Genomic DNA, 22,723 nt, shown 5'->3' with positions numbered 1-22,723 from the left:
TGCCTGCCAGCTAGCACCCAGGAAGCTCCTGCCTCCTGCCCTCACTGTGCAGTCAAACAGCCAACACCTTGACTTCTGCAGGGGCAGTGCCCAGAGCCAGAGGATGGGCGGGACCTACCAGGACAGGTGTGGCCGGGAGCAGGTGACCCTCAGCCCCGTGGGATGGAGCCAAGCCCAGGGGACGCCGCAGCAGGGGTGTGGGGAAGAGGGACTCAGATGGAGGATGTGCTATGCTCATTTGTGGCATGAACCAAGGGACCAAATCATTCGTTCTTCCCCAGTCTTAAAAAGCCTTCTGTTCCAGCGGTCCTCCAGGGAGGCTTGTTTCTTCCCACTTTCCCAGGTTTGGTTCCGAAGAGGCGTCAACTCTTACAACCCCTGTGGCACCAGCTGGATTGAGATGGTTGGAGAAATGATGATGGTGAATGTGGGGCTAAATGACCAGGTGTGTGCGTGGTTCCGAGCCCTGGCCCCTGGGGACCGGTCGGCAGCACGAGTGTCAGATCTGGGGCCCTCGCTGTCCCTCTCCACCGGGGATGCTCGTGATGCCAGCATGGGAGGGCTCGCAGGGGGCTGCTTCCACCTGAGTCCCACAGCCCCCACCTGCCCCGGTCCCTCTCCCGAGGACTCTCAGAGCAGTGGCAGTGAGCACTGAGCTGGGGGAGGGACATGCATCCTGGAGCCGGGCAGGCTTTTTAAGAAATATTTGGGTGAAATCAAATCACCGAGTAAAGGATGAAACAGATCTTCCAACTCTGTAGCTGCAGCGTCTCTGAAGCATCACGTGTGTGGTCCCACAGCGTAGCCCCGGCTTGTAGGTGATGTGGTTTGGCTACTTTTAAGACTCAAGGTGTGTAGGTGACACCTTTCCCGTTGCACTAGAAGCTCTTCCTGGGGTGGGAGGATGGCCTTTCCTGTGCCCCCACATCCCCCGTCACCCACCCCAGTGATGAGCCGGGCCCGCCGAGGTCAGGGGCGAGACAGGCACTAGCTGGTGCTCATAGGACTGAGCACTCAGGCTGGACCGCCAGGACCAAGTGATGGAGACGCCGCAGCCTCCCGGCAAGGCCACCTGGGGCTGCGGCTCCGCCTTCAGGCAACCCCAAGGCTGAGGCCCCAGGTGGGCTGCTCCCTGGCCCCTCCCCTGCCTGGCACACCTTCTGTCCTCAGCGCCCAAAGGCAGAGGGCAGGAGGCCCACTTGGCCACTCTTCCCATAGAATATGGGGTCAGAATCAAGGAGGTTATTTTGCATCTTTGAAAAGACCAAGACCAGGCTCTGAGTTCACTTGGGGAGCAGCTCCTGCCCACCAAAGGCCACACGGAAGAAGGGGACATAGGTGGACCTCGTGTTCCGATAGCGCCCACCCCTCCTCTGGACCCCATCTCCCCAGAGTCCTGGGTCTGCCTGAGGCCGAGGAGCCAGGACGGGGCCCCTGCTTCTCCTGAGCTTGTGCTGTGGCCAGTCCTGCGCCCACCTCACAGCCCCTAACACACACGCACTCAGGGAACCCCTGCCCGCATTGGCAGCCCTGTCCTCCAGACTTGGGGTGCCCTCCCCACCCTCGTCCTCCCCCAACATCCCCAAAGGGAAGGGAGCCCCCCTGTCTGCTCTGGCCTCCCCCTTGACAGCACCTCTGTGTTCCAGGTCTGGGGCATCGGCTGGGAGGACCGGGCCTTGTACTTCCGTCAGGGTGTCACCCAGAGCGAGCTCAGCGGGAAGACGTGGAAGGCCATTGTCGCTGGCCGGGAGTGTGACCGCTCGCACTCGGGCAGCTCGTCCAGCCTCCTCAGGTGATCGAGGTGGCGGGGCCCCGTGGGGTCGGTCCAGGAGGGCTGCTGGCAGCCTCGGTGGACGGTGTCAGGAAGGCCTCTCAGCTGGACACTGGGCTTTGTCCCAGGCAGGAGAAAACCAGGTCCTGACCCACGAGAGCCACGGCCTCCTCCCTTCCTGTACCCAGTGTCCTTCTCGACCCGAGGCGGGAGCGAGGCTGGGATATCCAACCATGTGGGAACCGGGGACGGTTCCCAAGCAGGGCTGGCCCTCTGGTCCTGAGGCCTCGAGATCGGGGAGAGGACGAGCTTCTCTGCGGGGAGGGTGCTCAGGCCCCTGTCAAAGGAACGCTAGAAAGATGGAGGGTCTCTCTCATCTGGAGCAGGGACCTCAAACTTGGACCTGCCGCAGAATCACCTGGAGGCCTCATTCCTATGGATTTCCACCCCCTACCCCAGAGCTTCTTTCTTGAAATTTTGCATTTCTTGCAAGGTCCCAGGTACACTGCCGCTGCAGTTCTAGGGACGACACCTTGAGATCCCCGGGGCTGGGGAGTGTGGATGCGTCCTGGCCCTGCCCACTGGCTGTTAGAACACAGCAGATGACTTGGCATCTCAGCTGGGCGTGTTTTAGCTCCATGATGGAGAAGGCGCCCCCAGTACTCACCTGCCCGGTCCCACGGCACAGGGGCCCTTGGCACCACACTCCCCAGCTGGCCACACTCCTGTCTGCAGCCTGGGCTCTGCTCGGCCCCTGGTCCACACCCCTCTGCTCCCCCAGCTTGGTGGTCAGCACTTGGCTGCACTGTTAGCCCAGAGAAGCCGGGAGGCCAGCCAGGCAGGGTCTGCTCACACTTACCTGAGGGTTTAGGCTCTTCAGCTGGTGGTCCTCAAACAGCACATTGGAGTCAGCTGAGAACTTCCCAAACCACTGATGCCAAAACTTCACGACCCTGGATTTGGCTGTGGCTTCTTATTTATGACACCCAAGGCATGAAAACTAAAGAAAAAACAGATAAATCAGACTTCATCAACATTAAGAACTTCTGTGCATCAAAGGACACTATCAAGAAAATGAAAAGACAATCCCCAGAATGGAAGAGAATATTGGCTAATCACATGTTGGACAAGGTCTAGTACCTAGACTAGAAAAAGGGCCCTCACAACGAACAACAGAAAGAGAAATGACTCAAAGAAGGCAAAGGACTTGAACAGACATTCCTCCAAAGCAGACATGCGAACGATGAACACGGTCATGAGTCATGGGGGAAATGCGAATAAACCCACAATGAGATACCGCCTCCCGCCCCACAGCTGATGTAATCAGAAAGAAAGACAGTAGCGTGTGTTAACAAGATGTGGGGACACTGGAACTCTCCTGCGCTGCTGGTGGGGGTGGAAGACCAGCCACTTTAGAAAATAGGCCAGCAGTTCCTCAAGAAGTTACGGATAGAGTTACTAGATGACCTAGCCATTTCACTCCTGGGCAAGTACCCAGGAGAACCAAAAACAGATGTTCAGACAAAATTGGTACAGGAATATTTATAGAAGTGCCCTTCACAGCAGCCAAAATGTGGAAACCACTCAAGTGTCCTTCAGTGGATGAATAGGTGAATATAATGTGGTGTGTCATACAATGGAATATTACTTACCAATAAAAAGGAACGAAGTATTGTCTACAACACAGATGAACCTTGACATCATCACACTAAGTGACAGCAGCCAGTCACCAAAGGTCACATGCTGTATGATGCCGTGTACGGGAAATGTTCAGAATTGGTGGACCCCATGGAGACAGAAAGCAAATTAGTGGTTTCCAGGGGATAAGAGGAAAAGAGGAGGTTGGAGATTGACCTCTCATGTATAGGGTTTCCGTTTAGGCTGATGAGAAGTTTCTGGAACTCGGTAGTGGTTGCCCAACATTGTGAATATACTTAATGCCACTGTATTTTATGATTTTAAATGGTACGTGTATTTTACAAAAAAAAAAAAGTAATAATACCGCCAGCTTTCGACCCAAGACAAACTGATTCTAGGTGTGGCTGGAGGCCCTTTTAAAGTTCCTGAGGTTCCAGCTCCCTGGGGAGCAGGTATTCATGTGTGTGTGTGTGTATGTGTGTGTGTGTATGTATGTGTGTAGCACAGAGAGGCTGTGACTTGTCCAGGGGGTCACACAGCATGTGTTTCTCCCCCAAGGGAGTCACAGGTCTGCTCCTCTCCTTCTAGCGCTGGCTGCTTCTTTGGCGACGAGGTGAGGGGCAGCAGGCGAGTCCTGTGGGCCCAGTGACACAGATGCCTGCTCAGAGGCCGAGAGACCCGGGCCTGACCCGGACATCGGTGGGACTGCAGAGCGTGGCGTGGAGGTCGCCGGCTCTGCCTCCGCCCCGGCTGAGCTGCCCTGGACCAACATCGACCTGAAGGAGCCCAAGAAAGGACCCAGCCACTCGGCCCCCGGCTTTCCCGAGACCCCGGACCTCTCCTCGCTGGGCCTCCTCCCGCTGGGCTTGGAGGACCCCTACAGCGCCGGCTACCCCCCGCTGTGGGCCTGGGTGTCGGGAGGAGGCTGTGCCGTGGAGGCCCACGCCGTGCTCAAGTGGTCCGCCGTCCAGTCGGGTAAGTGCGGCCCAGCACCCCAGAGGGTACCCCTGGGGGGCAGAACAGGCCCCCAGCCTGGCCAGTGCCCCCACTGTGCTCATCTAGTCTCTCTGGGGCTTCCAAGACCAGCCAAGGGCCGTCGGAAGGGGGGAGCGTCAGCCCAGTCCCCTCCCACGTCCCAGCAGTGGTGGCCATTCTGGGCTGAACTGGGGCGGGGGGCGAGGGGACATCAGCTTTCCCATCAGGGTGAACGATGGGAGGGAGGGGTCACGGGATGATTTATAGAGGTGGTAGCTTTCTTAGAAAGAGCCGGTTAAAAAAAAAAATAAAGGGAGGCCTCACTGGCCAGGCGCCCGGCCCTGAGGCTCTGGCCGGCCCACAGGCCTGTCCCCCTCGGTGCAGACGCTCTCGTTGTCCATCACGCCTGCCCAAACCGCCGCCTGGCGGAAGCAGATCTTCCAGCAGCTCACGGAAAGGACCAAGCGCGAGCTGGAGAACTTCCGACACTATGAGCAGGCCGTGGAGCAGGTGGGCTGTTTCCCACCGGCATTCACTGAGTGCCTGCTGGACGCCCGCCCCGAGATGGGTAGGAGAAAGAAGAGGGGTGCATCCATCCCTCGGTGTGGCCGTCTGGGATGTAAAGCCATCCCTGGAGGCCCTTGTAGATTCAAGGAAGAAAAATTTACAAGAACCTACAAGTTCAGGCACCACGGTGTCCCAGGCACAGAGAACCTGGCCGCATCTTGGCTGGTGGCACAGGATTGAGCCTCTGGAGACTGGCAGGCCAGGAGTGGGTCCCAGCTTTGCTGCTGACTCACTGTGACCCTGGGCCAGGCCCAGAACTTCCCTGGGCCTCAGTTTCCCCATCCCCAGCATAGGGTAACAGAACCGATCCTGCAGACTGAACCAGGAAGTTATTCAGAGAATTCACTGGCTCCAGGCTCAGTACCTGTCAGGGGTCTGAAAGCATCACTTTAGTCCTTAGGGTGAAGAGGGGGAGTTGGGAGTGCCAGGAGGGAGCCCCCAGTGAGGCAGTGAAGGGACTGGGGGCCAGGGTGGCCCTGGGGTGCTGGGAACTGGGCTGGAATCTGGGGGCCCAGTTGTGACTCTGTCCCCTCGCCCCCTGGGGTCTGTGCCGCAGTCGGTGTGGGTGAAGACGGGGGCCCTGCAGTGGTGGTGTGACTGGAAACCGCACAAGTGGGTGGACGTCCGAGTGGCCCTGGAGCAGTTCATGGGGCACGACGGGGCTCGGGACAGCATCCTCTTCATCTACTACGCGGTCCACGAGGAGAAGAAGGTGGGGGGACGCCACAGGGGGAGGAGCAGCAGTGGGAGGTCTGGGGAAGGAGAGCCCACAGGAGGGGGTGCAGGGATGGCCCTGAGACACTGGCCCCAAGGTGCTCGGCCCAGGACCGTGTGCGGCGTCTGCAGAGCGCTGGCCCATGGTAGCGGCATCCCGGGCCGGTCCGTGGCGGGCAGGTGTGTGCCAGCTTCACTCCCAGCTGCTGACAGGCCTTCGTGTTCCAGAGGAGAAATCAGGCTCGGGGAGGCCGAGCTGCCCACCCCTCTGGGGCTGGGGCTTGAACCCAGTCCATCTGGTTCTAAGTGCCCTTGTCAACATCAAAAACATCTCTAAGGCTTTTGCTCACGAATGAGGCCTCCACACTGGAACCTGCCCACTGAGCACCAAACCTCGGGGGCCCCCGAGACCACATCTGGAATCAGGAGCCCCCAGGCCAGCCCTGTCCATCCACCACGCGGGGGCTCTGCCCAGAGGCCCACAGTGCCCCCAGCCCCGCAGGCCCCTGCTCTGCCCGTGACAGCCGTGCCCCTGGCCTCTGTGAACAGTATGTCCACGTGTTCCTCAACGAGGTCACGGCGCTGGTCCCCATGCTGCACGAGGCCAAGCACTCCTTCGCCCTGTACACCCCCGAGAGGACGCAGCAGAGGTGGCCTGTGCGCCTGGCCGCCGCCACCGAGCAGGACATGAGCGACTGGGTGAGTGGACGGGGTCCCTCAGCCCGGGGACAGGGAGCTGCCCAGCCAGGCTGCTGGCCAACCCCTTCCCAGCGCTGACCAGCCCGTGCCCCTGTCAGCTTGCCCTGCTCAACCTGTCCTGCTGCGAGAGCCGGAGGGTCCATGGCCGCCCCTCCCCGCAGGCCATCTGGTCCGTCACCTGCAAGGGGGACATCTTCGTGAGCGAGCCCAGCCCGGACCTGGAGGCCCCCGAGCGCCTGCTGCCCTGCGACCAGATGTGAGTGGGCTGCATTCCCTATGGGGCTGGGGCCTGGCCACCCCGCCCGAGCTGGGTTCCCACTGGCTGGCTGGTTCCCAGGCTTCGAGTCTTCCTGGGCCCATTTGGCAACGGTCCCCAGGGGGCACACGGACCCTCACTGTGTGCTGAGGGGTGAGGCAGGCGTGGCTCTGCAGGCAGCATTAAAATCACAAGATGGAGTGGGGCCACCTGTCGGGGCCAGTGTGAGCAGAGTCCTGGGGTGCCTGGCATTTTGGTTGGGGAAGTGGAAGGGGACCCAGCAGAGGACTCAGCGTTCCTGATTCTGTCCTGACACTGTCCCCAGAGCCCATGAGGACCAGAGGAGCATAGGAAAGGCCAGGAGGCCCCACACAGGAAGGGAGGGAAGGTGGATGTCTGACCTTTGTCTGCTTTTGGCGGCCCTGTGTGCCCGGTGCCTAGTTGGACAAGTCGCATTTGGGGGCAGTTGCAGGGCCTCCGCCTGCAAGAGGGTGAGCCAGGAGGCCATGCTGTCACCGCACAGCCTGTCACTGACATCTTTGCTGTCTGCCGGCCCATGGAGGGGCTCATTCTGCTCTACCGTGACCGGCCGACCCTGGCCCCACAGGGCAGGGTGAAACTTGGGCCACTGACCTGGACCCTGTCCGCCCAGCTCCAGGGATCAGGGGCTCCTGAAGCCCTGCCCGCAGGGGCCTGACCATCTCCTGCGTGGCTCTCAGCTGCCTTCGCTGATTAATAGCCGATGGAAAGCCAAGCAGGTTCCCTTGTCCTTAATAAAGTCTATCATTTGGAGGCTGAAGATGAGTGAAACAGAGGTCCCTGGGAGGCCACGGGGCAAAGCGGGGTAGAAGGCTGGAAAGTCCTGCTAGATGCATTTCTCCCCACCCTCCTCTCTCCTCCAGGTTCTGGCGACAGATGGGAGGTCACCTGCGGCTGGTGGAGGCCAACAGCCGGGGCGTGGTGTGGGGCATTGGCTACGACCACACGGCCTGGGTGTACACGGGCGGCTACGGCGGAGGCTGCTTCCAAGGTGAGGGTGGCAGGACCCGCTCCCTGAGCCACGCCTACCGGGCTGTCCCCCTCAACCCCGGCTGGCTTCCCTGCCCCATGCCAGAGTCGCCACCTCAGTGTTGACGCTCAGCTGACAGCTGCCTGACAGGTGACCTTCACCACTGCCAGCCTTCAAAGTCCTGGGACCAGCTCACAAGGTGTGAGAGCCGAGAGACCAGGCCTCGCTTCTGATCTACCTTCTGGGCACCCAACAGCTGTGCCAGATGCCCTGAGGATTCTAGAAAGACAGCTTCCAGGGCCCTCATTTCACAGACGAGGCCTCAGGGGAAGTTGGGGAAGCTGTAGGACCCCAGTCTCCTGATTCCCAGGCCTGAATTCCAGCCCCCCTTTAGATGGGTCGTGCCTTAGGGGCCAAGAGCTTGCTGAACCCAGGTGGACTCCCTGAGTTCTAAGAGGCAGGGTCCCTGTGCCTTCTATTGGTAAATGGAGGCAGAATCAAATGCTGAAGTGGGACATTCCATGTCACAGCTCACACGCCCCACAATGAGGGGGGCTAACCCTGTAGAACTGTGGTCCACTAAGACCACAGGGACGCACGTCTGTGGTGGCTTAACAGCTTCCGTTTGTGAGGCAGGAATTACCTTTAGTCTCCATCTCCCAAATGAGGAAAGTAGGGCTTAGAGGGGTAATGTGAGTGGTCCAAGGCACCTTTGTTAGTCAGGAGTGACTGGGTGGGCCTCTCACCTGCCCACCACCAGGTAAGTGGGATGGGAATGGGGGAGGAGGTGCCACCAAGCATGGAGCTGGGGGTTCAGTGCACCGCAGGCTCGTCCATCCAGGTTGTGCAACCCCGGGATATTCCCAGAGAAGAGAAACCCAAGCTGGCCAGCCCCTGTGAGATAAACCCACCCTCCCCATCCACTCTCCGGGTCCCGGGGTGCTTCACGCAGAAGCCCGAGTGCCCGGAGGGCAGGGGCGGGTCTGGCAGCCTCCTCTCCCCGCAGGCCTGGCCAGGAGCACCAGCAACATCTACACACAGTCGGACGTCAAGTGCGTCTACATCTATGAGAACCAGCGCTGGAACCCCGTCACCGGCTACACCAGCAGGTGAGCGGCTCGGGCGCCCACGGAAACATGCCCGAGGGGTACAGCCACGTCCCGCGTAGCATGAGAGCTGGCGTGCGGCCCCCGATGGGGAGCTAACTGGATCTTACCACTTACAGGACTTTTTCCTTGAACGTTTAAGTATAACACGTGTTTATAACTCATTGAGAGACGTCACATGCATAGAATGCATGAAACATGCATGTGTGTGGTGAGATGTGTCTGTGTGTCTATAAATACACGTGTAAATGTATAACCTGTAAATCTATGTGTAACAGATACGGCTCTATTTACATCATTGAGTTACCACAAGTCAAACTTCAGTGTGATCACTACCCGGGTCAAGAAATAGAACACTGCCACCCCCTCCCCATGCCCTCTGGCGCTTTTTGGGTGGGGGTGGCCGGTAGTTACTTAAGTTTCTGTTAAAGTTTTGCTGAATTTAAACTCCACCAATTACCGTAGCCTCCACCAAAATTATTTTCATTCTCCAAATGTGAGGCTTAGGGACGCAATAGTCAATATGCTAGGTTTAGGGCAGAAGCAGGGACACTATAAAATCTAAACTATATGCAGTTTTTCTTTTCTGCCCACTCAGCACAGAAACATATTTTTCATTACCCTGTCCTGGGGTATTTTGTTTGTTTTAGAAAGTAAGCAACTTGCGGTATTTCTTAGCTTTAGAGCCCACTGGAAGGCTTTGGGCCGGCCAGAGCAGTGGTTCTCAAACTTGAGACTCATCCCAGCCCAGTGTCGGGGGCTCCTCCCAGACCCTGACTGTGGTTCTCTTCTTTCAATGGGCCCTGTTTCATATCCTTTATAATGAAACTATGATCCTAATTAGGGAGCTTTCCTGAGTGGTTGCAGCAATATCTAGGAGGTAATGTGAACCCCAGAATTTGTAGCCAGAAATGCAGTGTGACTGGTGTCTGAAGTGGGGGCTGTGCCCTTTAACTTGTGGGGACAGACTGGTGTTGCAGTCCACCCAGTTGGTGCTGGAACAGCCAGTTCTCCACAGTGGGTGTACCGTCCACACTCTCACGGGCAGGGCATGCCCCACGTCTTTGCTGGTTTCTTGTGTTTTAGCCACGTTAGTGAGAGTGCAGCAGTATCTCCCTCTTCTACCTTCTGTGTCCTGGGGGTTAACAAGGCCGAGCACATTTCATACATGTACTGGCACTTGGATGCCCTCCTTTGTGAAATGCTCCTTCAGGTCCCTGTCCTGTGTTTTGCTTGGATGATCTCTGTTTCTTGATTTGCTAGTGCTCTTTACATATGAAGGTGTGAGCCCTTTGTTACGTCTCCTGTTCTGCAGCTTGCTTCTCACCCTGTTAGTGATGACTTTTAATTATTAAATGTAGTCCTCTTGCTCATCCTGTTTTTTTACATAAAGTTAGGGCCTTTAAAAAATTCTCTTGAGAAATCTCATTAACCCTGGGGTAAACTCCCATCTCTGGAACAGCAGTCAGCAAACTTTTTCTATAAAGGACCAGACAGTAAATGGTTCAGGTGTCCTGGGCCCTAGGGCCCCTCTCACCACGACACACTCTGCAGCTGTTGCCTGAAAAAAGCATATGAACAAATCAGCATCACTGTGGCCCAATAAGACATTATACCTGCACACAAATTTGAACTGCATAGAATTTTCACATGTCCCGAAGCATTATACTTCTTTTGATTTTTTCCCAACCATTTTAAAATGTAAAAACCACCCTCAGCTTGTAGGCTGTGTCAAAACAGGCCTGAGGGTCATGGTTTGTTTATTCCTCTGTCTTGTCCAGTTAGATCTAGAGGCCCCCTGCCCCCGGCCTGAACCCTCTGTTATATAGTCCCATTTGGTAGGGGTCAGGTGCTGTTGGGTTTTCACTGTCCAGGGACCCACACCATTTTTTTGAAAAGACTGTCCTTCTCCATTGCATCACAATGGCCACCTTTGTCTTAAGTGTCCACGTGGGCAGTGGCTCTTCCCAAGCCCTTCTCTTCCGTGTGCCACTGGGCATCCTTGTGCTGTTCCAGCTGCCACCCCTCTATGGGAAGTTGTCATGGCTGGCTGTCAAAGCCTCTCATCTTCTTCATCCAGCTTTAGCTATTCCAGGATCATTTCTAGATGAGTTTCAGAGGCAGTCTTCAAAAGGCACTGGGGTCTTGGTCAGGATGGCTTTGGATCTGTGTTGATTTGGGTAGAAACCTTACGTCACAATCCTAAATCTTCAAAATCTGGACACAATTTATACCTCCATTTATGTAGATCTTTAATTTCCACTTAATAAGGTCTTGTGATTTTCTCTATAGTGGTCTTGACATTTTTTATAAATGGTATTTCACATTTTTGGTGTATGATAAATGGCACAAACTTTTAAATTTCCTTTTGTGGGTCTTTCAAAATTGATGGAAAGAACAAATACCAAATAACGTGAAGGATCAACTCGAATCACACCAACCAGAGAGAGTAACCGCTATTAGCGTTCTGGTCCACGTCCTCCGGCCCGTTGCTGCGTATGGGCGTGTGCCGGCGGGAGGGGGGCAGAGTCAGGCACATAAAGATGCCCTGTGCTGGCCTCCCAGCTCAGTCCCTGAGGGTGGGCCCGGCCTCTCTGACCTCTCTCCTCAGTCTCGGACGTGTAGACCGCGGGTGACCTTTCCCTGTCGTTAAAGGATTTCCTTGTGTGTAAATATTTGTGACTCTCTCTGTTCACCCCAGTAAATCAGGATTTGAGCTCTTCTAAGGCAGCTGATACATGTTGCCTACGGGTGTTCTGGAAGTTTCCGAATCGGCTGTGAGTAGCTAGGGTCCACATGGGAGGCTGGCGCGCTTCATCTCCCCGTCCTCCTCACTCCCTGCTTGGTCCTTGGAAGAGGGAAGGCAGCCCGGGCTCCCCAGCCCACACAGAGAGGGCAGCCGCCCCAGGGCCATGGCCACCCGGAGCCTGCCGCGAGTGTATCGGTCAGCAAGAGCCACTGTGACAAAACCCCACGGGCCGAGCGGCTCAAACAGCGGGGAGGCCGCGAGGCCTGAGAGCAGGTGTCAGCGGGGTCGCTGCCTTCTGAGGGCTGTGAGCGAGGATCTTTTCTGGCCTTGCTCCTGGCTTCCAGTGGCCTTGGGACTCCCTCGGCTGGTGGCAGCGTCACTCCCGTTGTCACATGTCCTTCTCCGTGTGTCTTCACGTCGTCTCCCCAATTTGGGAAACCTGGGTTCAAGTGTCCCTTCTCCATAAGGACGGTTAGGCCCCTTCACCCCAGAGATGGTCTCATCTCAATTTGATCGTCTGCAAAGACTCTATTTCCAAATAAGGTCACACTCCCAGGTACTGGGGTTAGGGCTTCGTGTCTTTTCAGGTCACAAGAGAAAGAGGGGAGGGGTCCCGGACCACACAACTTGCCACAGCCCTCGTGTGGGAGGCCTGGCTGTGCTTGTAGGCCGGGCCTGCGTGATGTGGGTCAGCCAGTGGCCGTCCCCATCCCTGGGCACTTCTGGGTCCGCCCCTCACCCCTCTGGAGATGCAAATGTCCCAGGCGCTTGGGCGGGGCAGGCCTGTTGCCTCCTCTCTCTGGCGTCACCTCACCCCTCACCTCACCCCGTTGTCCTCCGCAGGGGTCTGCCCACCGACCGGTACATGTGGAGTGACGCCACGGGGCTGCAGGAGTGCACCAAGACCAGCACGAAGCCCCCATCCCTGCAGTGGACCTGGGTGAGCTCCGGGTGGGGGGCGGGGGGGGCTGCAGAAGGGGGAGGCCCCGCGCTGACCCGCCCCTCCCCCAGGTTTCTGACTGGTTCGTGGATTTCAGCGTTTCTGGGGGCACTGACCAGGAGGGGTGGCAGTACGCCAGTGACTTCCCTGCGTAAGTATCTCTGTCTGTAGGGGGAGGGGGCCTCGGGGTGGGGGCCCCGAGCTGCAGGCCTGGTCAGCCAGCAGAGCCCCTGCCCCCTGCCCCGCAGCCCTGGGCATCTCCGGCCTCCACAAGCACCGAGGAGCAGGCCCCTGTGTGCCCGCCTCCGCTGGAGAGGCGTGGGGGGCCCAGGTGAGGCTGAGCCCACACACCTGGCCGGCGGGGGTGGGCTGAGGGAGGAGCGCACGGCCCCTTGGCACCCAGGTGTGCCTGCGCTGTGCTGGGCATGGGTTCTGGGAGGCCAGGGAATCTGGTGCCTTGCGCTGGGGGCTCAAGGAAGCCTGAGGTGACTTGGGTGCCAGAGTCAGGGTGGTTTTGGGGGACTCTTGGCCAGGCCCCAGGTGATGGGCAGGGGTCTCCCAACACCAGGGAGGGTGTCAGGGTGGAGGGGCGACATGGAGTGAGGCCAGGCCACCCTGGGAGGCAGGAGACCCAGTGTGTTGGGACCTTCTATAAAAGGAAGGGTAGGGGACAAGCCAGCAAAGATGGGGGCCCTGGCATCGGGTGCACGGTATCAGCAGGGTGGGCCCTTCATGGAACACGAGTCACGTCCAGATGGAGGGCAGAGTCCAAGCCAGGGCCCAGGCCGGGGCCCGGGCCACAGCTTCTGAGCAGACCTAGGCTCATGGGGGCTCCTGGACGGGTCCTCCCCTTCAGCCTCAGGCCCCGAGCCCGACTGCTCCCCAGAAGAGCTCTGATGGGGCCTGGAGTGGGGAGGGCTCAGAGGACCCTTAGCTAGAAATGGCTATATCCTGGCCCCACCGAGGTCCCTGCCCCAGGGAGACCCCAGCCCCCGGGAGGCCCTGGCCCCTGGGAGGCCCAGACAGAGCTAGAGAAATCTGAGGAGGGGGATGGTGTCCTGCGGTTACCTGCTGCCCTGAGCCCACTCCACAGCTCACACCAAGCTCTGTAATGCATGCAGAGAGAATGTCACTTTCCAGAAACTTCCACAAAATGGTCTCAATTTCTGCTTCTTCCTCTTACAGCTCCTACCACGGGTACAAAACCATGAAGGATTTTGTCAGGAGGAGGTGCTGGGCCAGGTATGGAGGGAGGTACAGGGGGCGGGGTGTGGCCTGGGCCGGACCTCCCTGCCTGGACCTCAGTTCCTGTGGAGAGAAGGGGAGGTTTCAGGGGAGGAGAGCCCAGGATCAAAGTAAATGTCAGCCCAGGAAGTGCCCTCGGGCTCCCAGTGCTGTTTCTGAAGAGTTTGTTTTCAAGAACAAATAAGAGAAATGTCATTGGCAGGCTCTGCTTGTCAGAGGACCCGCAGGACGGGAGGGGAGGGGAGGCCTGGCCGGGGGTGGGGGCAGGGCAGAGGCGGAGGGTGTGGAGGCTGGTGCCCCCCTGGTGCTCGCGGGCTCGTCGACCCCCTCCCCAGGGCCCAGGGCCTAGGGCCTGGCAGCTCCCTTCTGTCCAGCACAGGTGGCCCTGAGGCTCACTTAGCATCAGGGTGCCCGGGACTCTGCTCTCTCTCTGCCCAGCAGAAAATGCAAGCTGGTGACCAGCGGGCCCTGGCTGGAGGTGGCCCCCATCGCCCTCGGAGATGTGTCCATCATCCCGGAGAGCCCTGGCGCCAACGGGAGTGGGCCCAGCATCGCGCTCTGGGCCGTCAGTGACAAGGGGGACGTGCTGTGCCGTCTGGGCGTGTCCGAGCTCAACCCTGCTGTAAGCACCTTGTTTCCATGGGTGCCGGGCCCACCCATTCTGCCAGCCCTCTTGGGGCCCTAGTGGATTCTTCCCAAAATAGGACCCTTTAGTGGAGTCAGGCTGGGCTCAGGCCTCCCTGGCCTGCCCAGGATGGTCCCTGGGACTTGTGGGCACCGCATGTGGCCCAAGGGGGTCTTCAGGCCCTGTGGGCAGTTGGGACTGAGACTGAGGTGGGTGTCGGGAGCCGCCAGCTCCCGGGTCTGGGCAGGCCCTGAGTGCCCCTCCCCTGCCCCCAGGGCTCCTCCTGGCTGCATGTTGGCACCGACCAGCCCTTCGCCTCCGTCTCCATTGGGGCCTGCTACCAGGTGTGGGCCGTGGCAAGGGACGGGTCTGCCTTCTACCGCGGCTCCGTGTCCCCCTCCCAGCCGGCTGGTGAGTGCCACCCCTCGGGAGGATGCCTACCTGCCACCGCGGAGTTGTGACAGGGGCCAAGAGGCAGCTGGGCCAGGCCAAGTGAAGGTGCAGGTGTCTCCGCTTCCCAGGAAGCTGGTTGATGGCACTCATGATTTTCCATTTAGTTCAACAAACACTTACTGAGCACCACCTGTGGACCAGGCGCGGGGACCAAGCTGGGCTCCCCCCCCCGAGGCTGGCCTCCTGCACTGGGACCAACGGTGTTGGGGGGGTGCAGTGCCCTGGCGGTGGGGCTGCCCTTTCCTGTCCTCGACACCCTGGGGACAGGCCTGGGGCTCCCCACGCGGCCCATCCACAGCGTCCGCCCTGGCCGCCCTCCTGGCCGTGCTGGCTTGTTCTTGGCCGGAGGTCTGGACAGAGAGGTGGTGCATTGCACAGTGGCCCCGAGGCTGGCTCTTCACCACGTATTTGGCCAGGCCCCTTCCTCTCCCTGTTCCGGATTCAGTCCCTCTGGACCCACCATCTGAAGCTGCCACGGCCTCAGGAGGGCCCCGGGCAGGGCACGGGTCGGCCCCCACTGGGTCTGCTTGCACATGTGGTCCGGCTGGCCTGGGGACAGAGGCCAGCTGCACCCTCCCAGCCCTGCAAGCTGCAGAGGGGACCACGTGCTCCAGGGGCACCTGGGTGACAGGTTTGGTGTTTCCGGGTTGGATCCCAAACCCAATCTCCCGTCACAGGTGATTGCTGGTACCACATCCCATCTCCTCCCAAACAGAGATTGACACAGGTGTCCGTGGGGCACACGGCAGTGTTTGCCTTGGATGAAAACGGCAAGTGGTTTCTGATCCCCCGTGGTCACCAGGGTGGGTTTGGGTTAGCGTCCCAGTGGGATAAGACCCTTGCCCACCCCAGGTGCCTGACAGGAGACTTTCGCAAGCCCCACGAGAGGCCGCCAGCCCGAGGTCAGCCTCCAAATAGGCCCCTCCCCCAAGTCATGCCGGATGTGGGGCACCAGCCCGCCCCAGGTGCCCAGGTCTGCCTGGGCCTTGGGCAGAGGGCACAGTACCGAGGCCGGGGTGACACTGCGTGGTGAGGCCTGCCCTGGGAGCATCTTCCGGAAGGTGCCACCCAGGCCTGTGACTTGGGAGCCCACAGCCGGGTTTGGCAGAGGCCATCTGCCTGGCTGGGCCGTCCCTGACCACCCCCGCCACCTCAGGCAGGCTCTGTGGGTGCCCCTTCCTGGTCTGTGGCTGTCACAGAGGAGCAAGGCCAGGAAAGGGCGGACTTGGGCCTGGAACCCAGGCCTTTTATTCCAGACCTGGTCTCTATTTCTTTAAAGAATTCCTTGTTCTCAGTTTCTCACGCGTAAAAAGAAGACAAGGATGCCAGCCCAGCACGGGGGCAGCAATGAAGCCAGGTGGAGGGAGGGGCAATGGCAGAGCTGGGTCGGCGAGAGCCCCAGGCAGTGCGTTCAGATCTCTGGGCCTTGCAGACCCTGAGCCAGGTCCCGGGGCTCAGAGCCTCACGGCATTTGCCATTCTCTCCTAGGGAACCTGTGGTACCGCCAGGGGGTCACGCCCAGTTACCCGCAGGGATCCAGCTGGGAGCACGTGTCCAACAACGTGCGCCGCGTGTCCGTGGGGCCCCTGGACCAGGTTTGGGGAGATGGGGGTGGAGGTTGGATGCTGGCTCCGGGGTCAGGGACTCAGGGCGATCCGGGTTCTGCTCTGGTCTCCCCCGCTGCTGTCCCCATGGTCCCCCTGTGGTGGGGGGGCCAGACCTTCAAGGGGTCTGCGTTCCAGGTCTGGGTCATCGCCAACAAAGTCCAGGGAAGTCGCAGCCTGAGCCGGGGAACCGTATGTCACCGCACAGGCGTGCAGCCCCATGAGCCCAAGGGGCGGGGCTGGGACTACGGCATCGGGGTGAGCAGGGCCGGGCATGGGGCAGCGGTGCAGGCTTAGGGCTCCAGGCCAAGGGCTGTCTCGGTGGGGACCTGATGGGAGGCCCCGGGCAGAGCCCCTGGACGCCTGGTGGTCCCAGGTGACTCCGATTTTTCCTTCCAGGGGGGCTGGGATCACCTCTCTGTCCGGGCCAATGCCACCAGGGCCCCCAGGAGCTCGTCCCAGGAGACACCCAGCAGACAGAGCGGGGAGCAGAGCCTCCCCAGCGAGCCCTTGAAGGTGGCTGGTGGCCCCCAGGAGACCTTGGGCCCTGTCTGCTGCTGAGGCTGGCTCCCCTCACCCAGAAGCTGGCATGGTGCCGGGTTTGAAGGCCCAAGGTTGACATGTGCGCCCTCCTGTCGTGAGCCGTTCCTGTGCTGACTGTGGACACCGGAAGGGGTGTCTCCAGGCCCAGACTCCAGACTCTGAGACTTTGGAGGGAACCCGGCCTGAGATCATGGCCACCTCAGAGGCACTGGTGGAAACAGCCCAGAAAAGTGAAGCTCTGTGGACACCTTGAGTTCCCGGCTGTGAGGAGGACTGTGGTGTGGGGTGGGGGCCCTTCCCCCGGCCTCTCCTGCTCGTCCCTTCCCCCTCTGCCTCCTGCCTGTCTGAGTTGGGAACCTGGAGCCTGGAGCCTTCCAGGAAGCTGCCCCCAGGAAAGCAGAGCCCACAAAGGAGCCTCATAGGCGTGAGCCCCAGAGTCCCTGCACAGCATCGGGCCCTGCCCCTCAAAGAAGAGCGGCCGTGAGGCTCGGGGCTGCTTTGCCCCAGGCCGTGACTGGGTCTCAGAGCAGCTCTTACAAATGGGGTTTCATTTCAGAAGTTAGGGAAGGGGCTGGAAGTCCGGAAATAAATGCTGAGGAGGGGCGTCTTCTTCCCCAGGTGGGCCGGGCCCCCCGGGGTGGACAAAGGACGGAGGGGTGGTCAGTGGCTGGGCGAAGCTGTCCAAGTACAGAATCACTGTCATCAGCCCTCAGCCAGCCCTTCCCCAGACATGGTTGGGGGCCGGGGGCTCCGACGCCTGACCGTGTTGCAGCAGGTGGCCTGGGCGGTGGAGACGGGCTGAGAAGGGTGCAGTGGCTGCAGCCCCGAGCAGAGCAGAGCCGAGCCAAGCAGAGCCGTGCACCAGAGGCAAGAGCCCTGCCCAGCCAGGTGGGTGGCAAGCACCTGCCACGCTGTCCCGCTCCCAGCGGGCAGTTTCTCTGCTGCTTTTTATCCGGAAAAGGGCCCGTTTGGTGAAGTCTTGAGTCTGCTTCCTACAACCAGGCACTTTGCCCCAGGGGTCATCAGAGCCGGCGGCTGGCGGTCTCTGCTCATTTTGAGCTGGAACAAGCTGCCACCACCAGCTTCCCCGCTATTCCCACCAGGAGGGCCCAGTTATGCACTTTTTTGCTATGTGGTGTTTGACTCTAAGGAGGTTGCCCTTGGAGTCCCTTCCCGAGGGGCACTGGAGGGAGCCGGTGACCTCCGTGTTCGCTGTGTCTCCTGGAGGCGGGACCAGGAGGCGTGAGTCTGGGGGCAGTGCCCAGGTGAATCGGGTGAAGGGCCAGGACACCCTCCCGCCTGTTTACACTCAGGTCGTTGTCAGGTTTTCTCCGAGTGGGCATTAATGGTTTCTGCTGTGACTCGCAGCCTGTAGCTGGTTTCACCCCACCCTTTCTCCAGGGCGACCGTGTCCCCTCCTTGCTGAGCACTGGCTGTTTGCCTGCTCAGCATCACCAAACCATCTTGATTCCTCAGATGTTTTATTCAATAAAATCTTACGCCAGAGTGTCAAGGATGCAACAGTCTTTATTGCTACGTTATGATTAAAATGCAGTTCCCACTGGAGTGTGGGGCAGAAGTGGCAATTGCCAGGAAATCTTTTATTTTGGTTTCATTAGTATTTTGAAGAGGCCACTAGGAAAAATAAAAGCAAATTTGGGTCATTTAAGAAACCTTTTCACCACAATTACAGCGGGGGCACTGGCCGTTCAGTTCCAGGTAGGTTTTCCCAGGCAGAAAAGTCGCAGCTCTGGCGTCTCTGTGCGGTCTGTGGGGGTCCCGCCCCAGAGGTCACGGCTCACACGGGCGCAGGTCCGGTCTGCAGGCTAGTCCGCGGCCCCACATGTCCGAGAGGCGGCCAGGCTCAGAGTGCGAGTCTCTGACTTTAGGAAACACAGAGCTTGGGAGGGCCAGGCAGGATGGAACCAACCAGCCAGGCTTGGAGTCCAAGACGAGGGTGGACAAAGCAGACCCGGCAGCAGGCGCCTCAGCCTGTCACCAGGCCTGTCCCCTTGTCCCTTATCATCCCCCCATATTAACACCCAGAACCTGGCCTGGGCCCTTTAAGGTCTACAGGCCGTGCAGGTGGAGAAGAAATGGACATCTGGGCCCAGGTGACCCTTTGGGGAGCAGAGGGGTGCAGGTGCCAGTTTGGGACAGAGAGAAAGAGCCACAAAGGCTGTCATCTTGCAAGGTGGTGACCCACAGGCCCCCGGTCACCAGGCATGGTCTCCTGGACAGAGCCACTGCTGGCACCCCCACCCCCGTGCTTTCAGTTTGTCAGCTCCTTTGCAAGTTCAGGGATACACTGAGCCCTGCTCTGGCCTCAGCGCAGCAGGAACAGGAGCCGCCAGGTTTGCAGGCCTCCCCACTCCTGTGTTCCAGCCGGCAGACCACCCCCAGCAGGGCAGGCGAGGGCCCCATCTGTCCCAAGCTCGGAGTCACCCTCAACCTCAGCTCCCATTGGTGGGGTTCCGACCCCTGACCTTCTCGAGTGGCCACCCCTGGAGGGCAGGCTAGGAGCACCCCCTGACTCACGCTGAAGGACGGCTGGGATGATGGGGGCCTGCCTAGCACTGGGGCCTAGCGGCGAGGGGTGGGGTGTGGGAAGTAGGGGATGGGGTGGTGTCCAGCTGGTGTCTAACGTGGAGAGTTGGGACTGAAGCACCTGATGGCTGTTTCCACAGGTGCCACCCACAGCCCTCGATGTGGCCAGAGCCTGGTGGTGCGTTAAGTGGCTGGGGCTGGGACTGCCAGGGCTGGGAGGGGGCAGCTATGCAGCGGGAATGGGCCTTCGGCTGTGGCAGCCCCACTCCGGGCCGGGCTCAGCCCCCACCCGCAGTGCCCAGAGCGGGCAGGCTCTGGGACAGATCTGGGCTCCGGCAGGCCTGGCCCCATGTGCCAGGCCAACTCCACCCTCTCCGAAGTCCCTGTCACTTCTGCCTGAGGCTGCCAAGGGCCCTCTCCCCTCCCCATATTGGCTGTGGGCAGGTGGACAAGGGAGGGAAGCTGCCAGCAGGGTTGAGAGCAAAGTCACCAAGCCTGTCAGAACCAGTGGGACAGGAACACCACAGAAGGAAGCGTGGCCCAAGGCGGCTGGGACCTGCCAAGCTGCCCAGTCCACCTTTAAGGGGCAGCACCCGGTGGGGGAGGGGAGCTCCTGCCACCCCAGGCTCCTCCCCACTGAGAGCCCTGCAGGGCCCCCAAATCCAACCAGGACCCAAGAACATCCTGAAGGCCTGTCAGACCATCCTCTGCCACTTATATGACCACACATACGACAGTGAGCACCAGACCTGGGTGGGACCCGGAGAGAGGCCCGGAAACAGACCATCTCCCCTCAGGAGAACCCTGACTGCTCTGGGAAACCAGGGCCTCTCTCCCCAATCTGCCCAGCCGTGTCTCCAACACCCTCAGTACCAGGCCTCAGACCCTTGGACCCGGCTCAGACCCTCCACAGTCAGGAGCCCCCACCTGAGAGGAGGGAGCAAAGACCCCACCCAGCCCCTCTCGCCAAAAAGGTCCCTTTAGAATCAATCTGAGGGGCTCTGATTAGGACTTCTGACGGATGCTGGGCTAGATGCTCCAACCACCTCTGCTCAGCCACTCCCACCTTGAGGCCGTGGGTGTTATCTGCTCCGTGCCTCAGTTTACCCCGAATGAGGGGGCTATGATGCAGATGGGGGGAGGTCCCTCCCTGGGCCTCGGCCTCATCAGTAACTGGGGAACTTACCCAAGCAAACCTTTTCCTGGACTCTCCCCTCGCCTCAGGAGGGAGCCAAGAGTGAAGAGAATTTAGTTACAAGGGCCAGCCAGCTCCTGCCTAGCCAATTAAATTAAAGCAGATCCTGGGACCTTGATGAGGTCTGGGCTGCAGGCTGCCCAGAGCCACAGCCTCCATCAGGCTACTCACTGGTCTTGTCTCTGGGGGCCAGGTGGTGCCTGGGGAGGCGGCTGCGCCTGCAGGGAAAACGGAGCGGCGTGGCAGAGAGCCAAGGGCCCGATGCGCAGGCCAGGCGGCCGGTGACGCAGGGGCACTAGGAGCCCTCTCGGAAGCTGTGGATCTGCGTGGAGTATTTCTGCAGGTGGCCCTCAGGCTGGGCCTCGGAGTCCCCGAGCCCGCCCCCGGCTGCCTGCTGCTGCTGGTAGTGCTGGTAGAGCTTGGGGCCGGGCCCATCCAGGCCCGGGAGGCGGCCGCTGGACATGGTCAGGATGGTGGCGGTCAGCGACTTGATGTAGTTCTTGGCCAGCGTGAGCGTCTCGATCTTGGAAAGCTTCTTGTCGGCCCGCACGTGTGGGATGACCTCACGCAGAGCCTGGAAGGCGTTGTTCAGCTTGTGCATGCGCTGCCGCTCGCGCTCGTTGCTCTCCAGCCGCCGCTGGACGCTGCTCTCCCGCCGGCCCCCCGGCCCCAGCCGCCTGCGCCCGCCCTCTGCCCGCGCCCCCTGCGCCCGCGCCGTCCGGCTCCGCAGACCCTTCGTCGGCTCCGGTCCGGAGCCCGGCTGCAGCCTGTCGGGCCTCCGCTCCCCTGGGGCGGCCTCTGCGTCCTGTGGGGGCACCCGGCGCCGGGGTGGCCGGTTCTTAGTCTTCATGGCTCCAGACTGGTTGTCCTGGGGGTGATAGCTCTGGGGGCGGGCCTTCGGAGCTGAAATCCAGAACACAGGCCACCCCGCCGTCACTCGGCAGGTCAGTGGACACTTGGGACAGCCAGTGGACGCTCAGGATAGCTGTCCCTGGAGCCTCCTCGCTGCCCAGTGGCAACTTGGTGCACAGTGACCCCAGGGTCCTTCCCGTTCACACACGGGGCCCTGAGCTGACGCCCCTCCCTGTGCCTGTTTGACCTCACACTGACCCCTTAGACCTTTCCCTGATCTGGTGGGCCCTTCTCCCTCTGGGTGACAAGCATTGACCCCTGGACCCTTCTCTGGCCCCATGTCCCTCAGTACAGCCTGAATGCTCCCTGAGCTTAGGTGGCCTTTGACGCTTTGCTGAGACTACCCAGAGATGTGGCCCCAACCTAGTCCAGGCAGCCCCTCTGCCCGAGGCCTCACTGTCTCCTGTTTGCCTGGATGGACAGGAACCAACTCCAGCCACCACTCTCACCGTCCTGCCCCACTGGATGTCACACATGCAGGGACAACACTGGTGCCAGAATAGCTGTGGACATGAGGCAGCTGTCGCAGGTCAGAGGTGGACAGTGTCTAGAGCCAGCAGCAGTCTCCAGGCCCACCACGAGTATGGCCGCGGCCAGGGCTCCAGACCTGGATCCCCCACCCAGGTCTCCCTCCAGATACCACTCAGTCCTGTCCTCCGCCACTCAGTGCTCTCCCCGCGGCCACACCCGCACCCCCACCGCCGTTACCTGAGGTCCGTGGCCGCACGCGCTGGGGCTGTCCACGGGGGACAAGGACACGTCGCTTTAGGCGCTGCGGGCGGGGCGGCGGCCTCATGTAAATAAGCCCGCGGGGCGGGGCCGGGGCGGGGCCAAAGTTCGCGTGTCCCTGCACCGCGGCGGGGTACGGGCGCACCTGCAGGCGGGGATCTGTGGCCGACTCCCGGCTCGCGAAGGTCCCCCAGGCCGCCTCCCCGCCGGCGGAGCTCAGGCCCTGGAGCCCGTTCCGCCGTTCCAAGGACTGGTAGGCTGAGGCCTCTCTGCGAGCCCGCCGGCGCGGAGGGGAAGTCCCGGGGCCGCACCTGGCCTGGGGGTTAAGGCTCAGAACACCGAGCCAAGGTCGGAAGAGTTCGTGGAAAAGCTGTTTTGTAGTAATACTTGTTCTCAAACGGGCAGAGGCCACACCTCCGACGAACAGTCGGCCAGGCACCCCCGCG

General features: G+C 60.3%; 2 protein-coding genes across 2 annotated transcripts in view; one reads left to right on the top strand and one right to left on the bottom strand.

The window, feature by feature from the left end:
* TECPR1 (tectonin beta-propeller repeat containing 1) overlaps positions 1-18,407 on the top strand; it is a 27,842-nt gene extending 9,435 nt beyond the window's left edge. The window contains 19 exon segments of the mRNA XM_032460043.1: positions 344-445; positions 1,647-1,792; positions 3,998-4,034; positions 4,036-4,384; positions 4,749-4,894; positions 5,508-5,663; positions 6,215-6,364; positions 6,463-6,620; positions 7,523-7,650; positions 8,636-8,738; positions 12,328-12,424; positions 12,496-12,575; positions 13,610-13,666; positions 14,111-14,291; positions 14,570-14,705; positions 15,425-15,517; positions 16,236-16,342; positions 16,490-16,609; positions 16,751-18,407. Of these exon segments, the coding sequence (XP_032315934.1) occupies positions 344-445; positions 1,647-1,792; positions 3,998-4,034; positions 4,036-4,384; positions 4,749-4,894; positions 5,508-5,663; positions 6,215-6,364; positions 6,463-6,620; positions 7,523-7,650; positions 8,636-8,738; positions 12,328-12,424; positions 12,496-12,575; positions 13,610-13,666; positions 14,111-14,291; positions 14,570-14,705; positions 15,425-15,517; positions 16,236-16,342; positions 16,490-16,609; positions 16,751-16,912 (2,508 nt within the window). The 3' untranslated portion in view covers positions 16,913-18,407.
* BHLHA15 (basic helix-loop-helix family member a15) lies at positions 18,404-22,723 on the bottom strand. Its single transcript, XM_032460046.1, has 2 exons — positions 22,257-22,723; positions 18,404-21,539 (listed from the first exon to the last, which is right to left on the bottom strand). Exons 1-2 carry the CDS (start codon positions 22,342-22,344, stop codon positions 20,932-20,934), a joined length of 696 nt encoding a protein of 231 aa, XP_032315937.1. The 5' UTR covers positions 22,345-22,723; the 3' UTR covers positions 18,404-20,931.

Source organism: Camelus ferus, chromosome 18, assembly GCF_009834535.1.
Source record: "Camelus ferus isolate YT-003-E chromosome 18, BCGSAC_Cfer_1.0, whole genome shotgun sequence".
Classification (NCBI taxonomy): domain Eukaryota; kingdom Metazoa; phylum Chordata; class Mammalia; order Artiodactyla; family Camelidae; genus Camelus; species Camelus ferus.
The sequence above is the reverse complement of the archived record's forward strand: the minus strand, read 5'-3'. Positions and strand labels throughout refer to the sequence as shown.